This window comes from Macrobrachium rosenbergii, chromosome 11 (genome assembly GCF_040412425.1).
Source record: "Macrobrachium rosenbergii isolate ZJJX-2024 chromosome 11, ASM4041242v1, whole genome shotgun sequence".
NCBI classification, from domain to species: Eukaryota; Metazoa; Arthropoda; class Malacostraca; order Decapoda; family Palaemonidae; genus Macrobrachium; species Macrobrachium rosenbergii.
The window spans coordinates 36,135,617-36,147,210 of record NC_089751.1 but is presented as its reverse complement, the minus strand read 5'-3'; the positions used below and the strand labels follow the sequence as shown (position 1 = coordinate 36,147,210).

General features: G+C 36.5%; 2 protein-coding genes across 3 annotated transcripts in view; one reads left to right on the top strand and one right to left on the bottom strand.

The window, feature by feature from the left end:
• Nucleotides 1–1,269: 1,269 nt before the first annotated feature.
• LOC136843506 (basic salivary proline-rich protein 3-like) lies at nt 1,270–1,776 on the bottom strand. Its single transcript, XM_067112042.1, has one exon. The coding sequence runs from the start codon at nt 1,774–1,776 to the stop codon at nt 1,270–1,272; it is 507 nt and encodes a 168-aa protein (XP_066968143.1).
• Nucleotides 1,777–4,137: 2,361 nt separating this feature from the next.
• LOC136843327 (serine-rich adhesin for platelets-like) overlaps nt 4,138–11,594 on the top strand; it is a 494,565-nt gene continuing 487,108 nt past the window's right edge. For both annotated transcript variants that reach the window (XM_067111602.1, XM_067111601.1), the window contains exon 1: nt 4,138–4,829. In XM_067111602.1, the coding sequence (XP_066967703.1) occupies nt 4,730–4,829 (100 nt within the window). In that variant the 5' untranslated portion in view covers nt 4,138–4,729. The remainder of the gene's footprint in view (nt 4,830–11,594) is intronic.

Genomic DNA, 11,594 nt, shown 5'->3' with positions numbered 1-11,594 from the left:
GTCGGGCAGTGATGGTGTAGAGTCTCAAGTATTAATCATCCCGATTGGTCAATACTGGAGGGCACAAAAAGGGTGTACTTAAACTCAAGTGCATGCCTTGTCTCAAGTGCATTGCTCCACTAGAGTGACATTTCATGCACTGAATACTGATAACTTGGATTGACGCCTGCTAATTACCCTGTATTTTCTTGCTGTACGAATATCATATGAAGACCTTACATTTTCATTAGCAGTATCCGCTTAGGCACGTGGCAGAATGGTACCGGAAACATCTTAAGGCTGCTTGTCAAACATTGCGAAATTATAATTTTTAGGTTGATAAAAGATAGCAGATACACCGGGTTGCAAGCATTTTGCATGCATATTGTACATTTGCTTACGAATGGGGTTTTCAAACTAAATTCATATATATATATATATATATATATATATATATATATATATATATATATATATATATATATATAATGCATACACGTACATACATATAAATTACATATATGTATGTATATATATATATATATATATATATATATATATATATATATATAATTATATATATATATATATATATATATATATATGTATATATATATATATATATATATATATATATATATATATATATATATATATATATATGTGTGTGTGTGTGTGTGTGTGTATGTATGTATGTATATATGTGTGTGTATCTCGTTTTCCACTTTCCTTTGCAAAGGTGTACGCAGTATGAGTCAATAAATTTCCGACGAAACGTGGGGTTATCTGTGCAGTGGTTCATTGTCTTCGTTGTAAAGATGCAGTCAGCTTGGTGACAGCACAAAAAAAAAAAAGCATCACACCTTGTCTTGCATAAACAAACAAGGCATGCATAGTGCTGGAACTGCTCATTGATTTCTGGAAGAAACTGATTTAGTGCATTGCTTGCAGAGCCCATGTACATATTTGCAGTATTTTTTTTTATTGATATTCACGGACAAGGCGACGTTAATGGGCTGACAAATCTAGGTGGTAAGAGGCTAGATACTCGTTTGCAAACCTTTTCATAATCTGTTGTTGTGTGAGATGTTGCTAACTAATTTCTGTCCCCCTGTCTAGATTTTTAAGTGCCAGCAGATTGTTAACAAAAGAATAGTGGAACTGCCATTAATGAAAAATTCAAGCACTTGGTTGAATATGAATTAACATCGCGCCGCCAGTTTTGCAGGCACAATTTGGAAATATAAAATTTTGATGCCACAAGGGTTTTAGGCATCTGAATAGCCGCCATCATTGGTGTGGGAGGCTGAGCGAGGTGCATAACTGAGATGAAAGATCCCTTATTGGTTGTGTTTCGTTGAGAAGACCCTGCATTGGTGCTATTTTGTAGGGAAGACCTTGCATTGGTGCTGTTTCTTGGGGATGACCTTGCATTGGTGGTATTTTGTCGGTAAGACCCTGCATTGGTGGTACTTTGTCGGGAAGACCCTGCATTGGTGGTATTTTGTCGGTAAGACCCTGCATTGGTGGTATTTTGTCGGTAAGACCCTGCATTGGTGGTATTTTGTTGGGAAGACCCTGCATTTGTGGTATTTTGTTGGGTAGACCCTTCATTGGTGGTGTGTTGTTGGGAAGATTGCATTTGTGGTATTTAATAGGGAAGTCTGCATTTGTAGCATTTTGTCTGACAGACTCTGCATTTGTGGCATTTTGTTTGGAAGACTGCATTTGTAGCATTTTGTCTGACAGACTCTGCATTTGTGGCGGTTTGTTTGGCAGACTCTGCATTTGTGGCATTTTGTTTAGCAGACTGCATTTTGTGGCATTTTGTTTGGAAGACTGCATTTGTAGCATTTTGTTTGGCAGACTCTGCATATGTGGCATTTTGTTTGGCAGACTCTGCATTTGTGGCGTTTTGTTTGGCAGACTCTGCATTTGTGGCACTTTGTTTGGAAGACTGCATTTGTGGCATTTTGCTTGGAAGACTCTGCATTTGTAGCATTTTGTTTGGCAGACTCTGTATTTGTGGCATTTTGTTTGGCAGACTGCATTTGTGGCATTTTGCTTGGAAGACTCTGTATTTGTGGCATTTTGTTTGGCAGACTGCATTTGTGGCATTTTGTTTGGCAGACTGCATTTGTGGCATTTTGTTTGGAAGACTCTGCATTTGTAGCATTATGTTGGGGAGAGACTGCATTTGTGGCATTTTGTTGGGAAGACTCTGCATTTGTGGTATTTTGTTGGGAAGACCCTTTATTGGTGGTATTTTGTCGGAAAGACCCTGTATTGGTGATATTTTTGGGAAGATTACATTTGTGGTATTTTATTGGGAAGACCCTGCATTGGTGGTATTTTTTCGGGAAGACCCTGCATTGGTGGTATTTTGTCGGGAAGACCCTGCATTGCTGGTATTTTGAGGGAAGACCCTACATTGGTGAAGACCCTACATTGGTGGTATATTGTTGGGAGGACCCTGCATTGGTGGTATTTTTTTGGAATGACCCTGTATATTTGGCATTTTGTTGGGAAGACCCTGCATTGGTGGTATTTTGTTTGGAAAACCCTGTATTGGTGATATTTTATTTGGAAGACTCTGCACTGGTGGCATTTTGTTGGGAAGACCCTGCATTGGTGATATTTTGTTGGGAATACCCTGCATTTGCGGTATTTTATTGGGAAGACCCTGCATTGGTGATTATTTATTGAAGACCCTGCATTGGTGGTATTTTGTTGGGAAGACCCTGCATTGGTGGTATTTTGTTGGGAAGACCCTGCATTGGTGGTATTTTATTGGGAAGACCCTTTATTGGTGATATTTTGTTGGGAAAACCCTGCATTGGTGATATTTTACTGGGAAGACCCTGCTTTGATGGTATATTGGGAAGACCTGCATTGATGGTATTTTATTGGAAAGACCCTGCATTGGTGGTATTTTGTCGGGAAGACCCTGCATTGGTGGCATTAGCGAAGACCCTGCATTGGTGGTATTTTATTTGGAAGACCTTGCATTGGTGGTATTTTGTTGGGAAGACCCTGTATGGTGGTATTCTGTTTGGGACGACTCTGCAATGTAGTATTTTGTTGGGAAGATCCAGTGTTGGTGATATATTGTTGGGTTAGTCTGAAAGGGTAGTAACCTTGTTCCCAGTACATACGTCTTTAAGGGTCGACCTAGAGACATAGCCGATGAGAATCCTTAAAAATAAGGATATTAGGATCTTCAGGGAGCACGTATCCACCCTTTTCAGGTAACAAACGGGAATGCAGTACCTAAAACATGCCTCAGGCTTTCTTAGGACAAAGATACGTTTCGAGTATTTCTGCCGTTAACGTCGATAACTTAAACCATCATTTTACTGACATTAAATTCCTTTGGAAGGGCAGAGGTGTGGTGATGTGCCACCGCCACGTGGTCGAGAACAAGCTTAGAGCAGAGGAAAAGTTCGGAGAGAAAGAGTGGAGTTAGTAAGTGCTTGGGAAACTTTGACATTTAAAGGGCAAACTTGAGAGGAAATACAGCAGATATGGTTATCACTGAGGCAAATTATAATGCATTTGCCTCAGAGTACCACCTCCTGTCAGTCTTATTTTATATGAGATGCAATAGTATATATTTTGACGGACTTCGTATAGTTTTCATTTCCAGTTTTACCTTTTCCCATCCTCAGGCAGCAACCAACGACAGTCGACTGTACATAGGTTCACAGTTTACTGCTAAGGTCGTCAGAAGTATACTGTATTAAAGGGAACGCCCTCTCATCGTTACTTCCACGTCTGGTATCGAGCCTGGGACTCCTCAAGTGCCAATGCTGCATTACAAATAGAGAGAAAGAGAGAAGAAAGGCCAAAACAAAGCTTATGGAAGGACGGATTATAGTTGCAATACCTGGACCCGGCTTGAGCTTAAGATAGCAATGTAAAATACTCGTGCTTCTGAACAGATTTTTTTTTCAGGTTACTTTTATTATACACCCTGAACTCTTCTTTTACCACCACGATCGCTACAACCTCCTCCTCCTCCTCCTCCTCCTCCTCCTCCTCCTCCTCCTCCTCCTCCTCCTCCTCCTCCTCCTCCTCCTCCTCCTCCTCCTCCTCCTCTCAACCCGGGTACCATGATCGTGGACGAGGCCGCCACCACTACCTGTTGGTTGTGGCGTGGCTCAGTTTGCGTGTGGAGTCCGAGGGTGGTGTTTCGATGCGTCGCTCCCGACTTGTCTCAAGTTACAGCCTCCAGTCGTTTATTGATTTCTTTTACGGATTTATTTTTTGATGGCTCACCAGCACCCTTTCTCAGGATAACAAACACAGTGCTTTCGTTGACTTCAGCATCCTGTAAAGAGACACACCTGTAGCTGACGTTAGCCGAAATCAAGCCAGCCAAAGAGGATATGATATATTTTTTCTTCTCGCCTGTGGGATAGAAGTTGAAGTTTACATAGTTTAAAATATGACATGCATCTCTATCTGATTGTGAAATGACGATGACCATCCTTTGGAAACTGCGGAGAATCGTCTTATAAAAAAAAGGAAAAGCAAAAAACATGGTCCTCCACATCGGCGGGTCGTTTCCTTCGTGAATGAGTAGCTGCAAGAGGAGGATGTAAGAGGAAAGAGGGAAACGTGACTGACAAGGTGTGGTAGTAGCTGACGGGAAGGAGGAAAATTAGAGAGAGAGAGAGAGAGAGAGTGAGAGAGAGAGATTGAATGAGTAAGTGTGACAGAGAGACGCCCAAGAGGTACTTCAGAAACGATGGAGAAGACGCATCACCTTTTCGTCACTTTTTTTCTACTTCTGTTATCGTCGTTCACACGTTCTTCACCTACATCGAGTCAGCGCTGCCAGAGAATAAGTAAGTTTCACGTCTCAGTTTTTTCCCTTTCACCTCATTGTATTGGGTTCTTATTTTTAAGTAAAGAAAGATTTGATAAGGCCGAAATATATAAATATATCACTCGAGTGATCACGATTTGATGGAAATGAGTTACATCACAAGAGATTTCTACGAATTGTTTGCGAAGCATTTGAATAAACGGCCACTCGCAATTGTTGTGAAGTGAAAGAAAGTAATCCCCTTTTACGGTGAAAACGCCTGCACCGCACCCACGTATCATGTGGATGGCTCGCGACAAACCATATTGATGAATGTCATTTATAACAACGTGCTGTGTATGCTGTTAGGTCAGGGAAGGGAAAAGTATGGTCACGGGGAATCTCTTGAAGTAGATGCTCAATCTGCGGAGAATTAGTATGTAGCTCTTTAGTAGTAACATTCTTTTATATATATATATATATATATATATATATATATATATATATATATATATATATATATGTATATATATATGTTGCCCCAGATCGTCAGTCGTTATGTAGGTTCGATGATATGTGGTTGGTCACTGGGGTTGATGGGCATCGGCCAGCAGACTCATCCTAAATCACTAGCCAGTAAACAGACAGATTATACCTTATAGAGCCTCTGCATGTAAGATATATATATATATATATATATATATATATATATATATATATATATATATATATATATATATATGCATATATATACACATGTATGTGTATATATATATATATATATACACATACATATAAATGCATATATATATATATACACAAATAAATTATACATTATATATATATATATATATATATATATATATACATACATACACACACACACACATACACGTTTATCGCCATATGACATTTTGTCCTTATTTTTCCAGGATGCCATTATACTCTCTGTAGTCCAGATGGTCCTGGACAAGAGAATTTCGGAGTTGCAATAGTGTTTTGTTTTCTTGTTTGATTTATTGTGGTGAAATTGATCATTATGGAAGTGAAAGTTGTTATATTTTATATACAGTATTTTTGTGCAGTTTTGCCATTAGCTGGCAAGTAAGTAATCTGTGCCTTACTTAAGTAGAGAGTTGTTATAAGCGTATTTATTATTATTATTATTATTATTACCGGCCAAGTGAATGGCTTCATATGTACTGTTGATTATAGTGGGACGTTTTGAGTAGGAACCACATCCCAAGCGCGAAAAACTTTCCTGTTAACGGAATAAAAGGAAGACAGTAGACCTACTGTATATGGGATTCAACCCTACTTTGCATTAAGCGCAAAGAGAAAGAGAAAAATGTTACCTTTGAGTCGTCCCCCTTATGGGAACCTGGTGCGAGAGTACTCCATTTTGTTATAAAAAGGAGATTATTTGATACTTCTGACAGTTAATCACGAATGATGTAAGTGTAGACATCCATAATCTTGTGGAATTATTATATCGCAACAACGAAAAACTCATCTTGTATAGTCAAGATGCACCTCGAGTCGTGGATGCATTTACTCCACGGATAATTTCTCCAGGTTTCACTTACTGACCACCGAATGTCCGTTTTGCGGTTGTTCAAGTTAAGCATACCTTAGTTTTACCAGACCACTGAGCTGATTATCAGCTCTCTTAGGGGTGGCCCGAAGGATTAGACGTATTTAACGTGGTTAAGAACCAATTGGTTACTTAGCAACGGGACCTACAGGTTGTGCTCCATCCATTTGTTGGTCAGTGGAAAGACATAATGAGCTCGAAGTTAAATTGCATCCCATAGGAATTGAAGAGAATATATCGAAGATGTAAGTGAGAATAGTTGGGCTTGGTTGAAAGTAAGGATATTCCTATAAAATAGTTATGCAAATCGGGACCTGTTTACTACTGGGGTTCATTATTTGAGATATTTATCTTTGAACGTAAAAACGGTGGTTGGTATGTATGGCTTGGGTAATGTATGAATGCGTTTTTTGTATGTGCAGGATTTTTCTTCCAAGCGTTAATGATGGAAAACGATACTCATGAAACATCATTCTGTAATTGTCAAAGTGTTTAGATAGTTTCATTGTCATACTGCGATTGTCCGAATGACAATAAAGATCGTACTAGACTTGAAAGAACCTGTGCTCGATATCATTGTTACTAGTATTTAAAAGACTCAACCAGTTAGCCCTTTCTCAGTGCAATGTTTTTTATTCACCTTCCGCACACTCTATCCTCATTATTTCTGTTTATCTTAGACGTATTTTGACTCCCCCTCTCTCTCTAGATGAATGATGCATTGTGTTACGCACATGTAAAAATTGTGGTGTTTTGCTTATGCCACCAGCATCATGTGCTTATTTTAATCGGTCAAGTTTCTTTAGTTACTCCGGTCTAAATGATGTCTTTCATCTCGGACCACTTTTTTCATTATGAAAATAAATGGGGAGAATAAACACTAAAGATGAAATAACATTACCCTGTAGCACCCCACTATTTTTTGAAAATTTATCGGACTAGAGCCAATCAGCATTAATTTGCATCTATTTCGTTAATGGAAAATTTCAATTAGCTTTGCATATTTGACGGTAATTCCATACTGACGTAAAAGCCTCCATAATATTGGTCTGTGGACGCTGTGTACTCTGGACTATACCTATTCTTGTATCTTTAAAATTAATGTATAGTAATCTACGGTATATTCACGAGATATGTTTCATTTTGAACAATGCTAGTTATCTTATGAAAAGCATTTGCATTCTTATCTACGGCGTATTCACGAAGAAGGTTTCATTTTGAACATGTACCAGTTATTTTATGCAAAGTATTGGCATACATCGGCGCAAATATGCTTTAGAGATATCGAAATATCTGAACGACGTTACGAGCAATTTTTTGTTCTTAGGCGAAAGGACTTCCCAATGGCATTAATCTTTGCTTGAAACAAAGTTTAGTATTGTGGTGAGGACTAATTCCTGTGAAATTATATAGCTGCAAATGTATTCGATATGACTATAAAATGGCGTGTGTATATTGGCCTCGTCTTTTCTGACATTTATTTTGAGTCTTTCCTATCTCTTTAGATGCTTGGTAATGTTTAATCATTTAAAACTCACATGCTCGTACCTTATATATATATATATATATATATATATATATATATATATATATATATATATATAATATATATATATACATATTATATATACAGTATATATATATATATATATATATATATATATATATATATATATATATAAATATATTATATACACATGTATATATGTATATGTATTTATTTATATATATTAATTTATACGAATATTTTTATATATGTATATATATAATATACATACATACACCCATATATACATATACAGTATAAATTACAAATAAATGAGTTTCCCTTATCACATAACGCAAAACTTTGCTTTGGGAACCAGAAATTCACAAGTTGCCCCAAACTTAATGTACAGAGAACTGTAACCGTATACCGTTCTCTTTACAAGGTATCAGGGGTAACTTAAGAGTGCCCGTTTTGGCTCCGTGGTGTGGACGTTATAAAGGAATCTCACTTAAATTCCAATGCAGTACCTATCTCTTGTAAGTACACAAACACATATTTTTAGATTATGCTATTTTCTGATTCGAAAGCTTGACTTCAGTAGTAGTTAACCATCCTGTTTCCAGCACGTATACATTAATGGGGTGAGGTTGCAAGGACGCCGACCTGCACTATTCCATGGATCTTTAGGGGACTTTATGTAGTGACGGCATTTTTTTCAATGATGTTACCCAGCGTGAAAGCTCCATAGAAAAAACGTAAAGTCATTGCCACTTTCATACTTTAACTGCCGAATCTACGATAAACCCTTGTGCAGAAAACTTTCAAAGCCCCGGCCGCCTCACGCTCATCTCGCACGGTGTATATATTTGTGTATGTATCATATGAAATCATACCATGTGATGTCATATGTAGGCAGTCTTAACATAGGTTAAATAGTGAGCGTATTCCTTCTGTATGTGCATAACTATGTAAATACGTAATGCGTATATATATACATATACTGTATATATATATATATATATATATATATATATATATATATATATATATATATATATATATATATATATATATATATATATATATGGTTCTGAGACAAGTAAGACATCTCAAAACTAGCCCCTTACATTTTAGGAATCAGGTGAAACTAATTATAAACTAAAACCATTAAAGAAAATCTCTCTCTCTCTCTCTCTCTCTCTCTCTCTCTCTCTCTCTCTCTCTCTCTCTCTCTCTCTCTCTCTCTCTCGATAAGATTCTTGAATTAAAACACAAGCTATTACTGTATACTGAATAGGCAGCTTTTTTTTTTTTTGTCCACGTCAGTTGTTGCATAGAGAGAGAGAGAGAGAGAGAGAGAGAGAGAGAGAGAGAGAGAAAGAGAGAGAATCTATTACTCACTTTACCCACTGCATATTCTTGCAGTGCCCTGCAACACTTTATTGTCAGGCACTTTTTGACAACTTCGTACGCCTTGTTGAAATCTTCCACGTCAAGCTTTCAACTTTTCTTTCGAAAATTTCGGGCTGTTGGAGAGAGCTTCTTTGAGTACTTAATGCTTTTTTTTCTGGTATGCTTTTTAAAAACTTAAGGCCATGCTGATATGAAAGCCCCCGCTTTGCTTTTAAACGCCATACTTGTCTAGCTTTCATTTAAACGATAATTCACAATTTTAATGAGTGTTGACGTAACACAGCAAAGTAAAACAGAGAGCTTGCATCATTCGTTGAGGTAAAGAGTCATTGTTAGCATTACACAGAAGAAAATAATGTGGATTGATATAAAATAAAACCTTGTATGTGAAGAAAATGGCAGCTTTGTCAAATGGTTTGATAGGTTTTCCTCTCCCGTTAGATTCATTGTTTTGTAATCGAGTTGGGATTCATTGAATTTGTTCCATTACATTATTTTATCCTTTTTTGATTAAAAGGATTTTCGTATATTTTTGTATACTTTCATAATATAAGGATGTTGGGTTTGTTAGAGTGTCTGTGTAATGTTTGTACGAAATAGATAGGTTTTACGAAGGCAGACAACGATATATGTCTTGGATGGAGTAAACGGCATAGTAGAAGCATTATTAGAGGTGGTCGGATTGTGTAGGAACCATAGGAAAAGATGGAACAGTGACGAGAAATGTATAATGTAAAATCACGGATAGATACTGAACGTGTTCCGCTGATGTAGCGACGCCTTCCCAGCACGAAAGTATTTTTAAACTCGAGTGGCACAAGAGCACGTCCAAGATGAAGGTAAACAGCGAAGTATAAGCTGCGGCGTTCGACGTGGTGGCTCCGAGGCATCAGCGAAGATGAATGACTGTGGTAGCCAGTCCTCTCTAGTTTGTCCTCATGGCCATCCTCCTCCTGAGGGTAAATTTCCGCGGATGTGGAATGGATACTGAGAAGGAACTTCCGCCTCAGTACGATTAGTTTCAGTGATTTCGACCTCAACCGATATACAATGAGGTAAAAAAAAAAAAAAAAAAAAACTGTATCTCGCGTTGCAGTGTTCTTCTTCTTCTTCTTCTTCCCAGCTTGTTCGCATTTTTATATGGGGTCGCCGTGATGCGTTCAAGATAAAACGAAACGCTGATAAGCTTTTTAAATGTTACCCGGCCCGGTTGTATTGGTGATGCTGGTTTAGATTAAGCTGGAATTCAACCATCATGAGCTGGTTGTTTAAAGGTGGCGCTAAAGTGGTGTAAGTCGTTACAGGGAGGAAACAAAAGCCCTGGTGTGAACCTCTGGACTCACCAACCAACAGAGATGAATTAATTTATTAGTCAACAAATTTTATTTAGTCATTTTAATGAGTTTTGTAAAAATTGTAATCAGTGAAATTTATGCAATACTTATATATAGTTGCTTTGATACCGTAGGTATATTCATGAGTACAGTTTTGTAAATTCATCTGTTTAATCTTTTTATATATATATATATATATATATATATATATATATATATATATATATATATATATATATATATATATATATATATATATATATATATACTGTTTATATATACATATACATAAAATTTATATATATATATATATATATATATATATATATATATATATATATATATATATATATATATATATAAGCATTTGTATTCGTTGTTAATCAATTGCTTTGAGAACAAGAATCGGAATCTTCCTGGAGGGAAAGGTCAGTTCAAATATGAATTTATATTTGAAAGTGCATAGGAAAATAATATTCACAATTTTTCCTCCGTCATATTATGCTTTCTCCTTGATCAGTGGTTCTGTTTCTTTTGTATTAACGTCTGATGATTTTCCAGTTCTTGTAGATTTTTTATTGTGGCTTTACATTCGAGTATATTATGATTTAGAATATTATATATATATATATATGTATATATGGATATATATATATACATATGTATAAGTATATATAAACACATATATATGCATGTATTTTTTTTAATTATGTTGCAGGCCCCATACTCTGCTGTACTCTTGCCCACCGGGTCGTGTAACTATCAGGTGAAAAATCCTCATCCTATGATCGTAGAGCACAAGCCAAATCTATTCTCGGCCAGGGATCTAACGTATATATAATGTTATATATATATATATTTACACACACACACACACACACACACACACACATATATATATATATATATATATATATATATATATATATATATATTGAAAGGTGACACACCTTCAAGATTAAGTGAACATTTAAT

What these genes read in the sequence shown, in the direction of transcription:
- LOC136843506 (XM_067112042.1), bottom strand. Translation starts at nt 1,776, where the DNA reads ATGCCACAAATGCAGAGTCTGCCAAACAAACCGCCACAAATGCAGAGT.